This window comes from Calidris pugnax, unplaced genomic scaffold (genome assembly GCF_001431845.1).
Source record: "Calidris pugnax isolate Ruff unplaced genomic scaffold, ASM143184v1 scaffold338, whole genome shotgun sequence".
Classification (NCBI taxonomy): domain Eukaryota; kingdom Metazoa; phylum Chordata; class Aves; order Charadriiformes; family Scolopacidae; genus Calidris; species Calidris pugnax.
The window spans coordinates 3,745-4,854 of record NW_015091047.1 but is presented as its reverse complement, the minus strand read 5'-3'; the positions used below and the strand labels follow the sequence as shown (position 1 = coordinate 4,854).

At 62.1% G+C, this 1,110-nt stretch overlaps 1 protein-coding gene across 1 annotated transcript in view; it reads left to right on the top strand.

Moving 5' to 3' along the window:
• Window positions 1-1,079, top strand: part of LOC106896527 (blue-sensitive opsin-like) — a gene marked incomplete at both ends in the record, with an annotated part of 4,130 nt that extends 3,051 nt beyond the window's left edge. Inside the window, one exon of the mRNA XM_014956605.1 lies at window positions 914-1,079. Within this exon, the coding sequence (XP_014812091.1) occupies window positions 914-1,079 (166 nt within the window). The remainder of the gene's footprint in view (window positions 1-913) is intronic.
• Window positions 1,080-1,110: the final 31 nt, after the last annotated feature.

The window sequence follows — 1,110 nt, the reverse complement described above, 5'->3', positions numbered from 1 at the left end:
TGTGGGTCAGTTGTGGGTCACTTGTGGGTCTGCCCCACAGATCCATCCCCAAATGGTTTGGATGGTGGGGGATCCCTTGGGTGGTTGGAGAGTGGTTGGTCCCAGGAGGGGGCTGTGGGTCTGGGGGGCGGTTGTGGGTCCCATGGGGTGATGTGTGGGTCACTTGTGGGTCAGTTATGGGTCACTTGTGGGTCAGTTGTGGGTCACTTGTGGGTCTGCCCCACAGATCTCTCCCCAAATGGTTTGGATGGTGGGAGATCCCTTGGGTGGTTGGAGAGCGGTTGGTCCCAGGAGGGGGCTGTGGGTCTGGGGGGTGGTTGGGGGGCAGCAGTGGGTCCCAGAGGGGATCTATGGGTCAGTTATGGGTCTGATGTGGGTCAGTTGTGGGTCACTTGTGGGTCTGCCCCACAGATCCATCCCCGAGGGGCTGGAATGGTGGGAGATCCCTTGGGTGGTTGGAGAGCAGTTGGTCCCAGGAGGGGGCTGTGGGTCTGGGGGCGGTTGTGGGTCCCATGGGGGGATGTGTGGGTCACTTGTGGGTCACTTATGGGTCAGTTGTGGGTCACTTGTGGGTCACTTGTGGGTCTGCCCCACAGATCTCTCCCCAAATGGTTTGGATGGTGGGGGATCCCTTGGGTGGTTGGAGAGTGGTTGGTCCCAGGAGGGGGCTGTGGGTCTGGGGGGCGGTTGTGGGTCCCATGGGGTGATGTGTGGGTCACTTGTGGGTCAGTTGTGGGTCTGCCCCACAGATCCATCCCCGAGGGGCTGGAATGATGGGGCATCCCTGGGGTGGTTGGAGAGCGGTTGGTCCCAGGAGGGGGCTGTGGGTCTGGGGGGTGGTTGTGGGTCCCGGGGGGGGATGTGTGGGTCAGTTGTGGGTCAGTTGTGGGTCAGTTGTGGGTCTGCCCCACAGATACATCCCCGAGGGGCTGCAGTGCTCCTGCGGCCCGGACTGGTACACCTCCAACAACAAGTGGAACAACGAGTCCTACGTCATCTTCCTCTTCTGCTTCTGCTTCGGCGTCCCCCTCTCCATCATCATCTTCTCCTACGGACGCCTCCTCCTCACCCTCCGCGCGGTACCGGACCCACAACCACCCCCCTGGGACC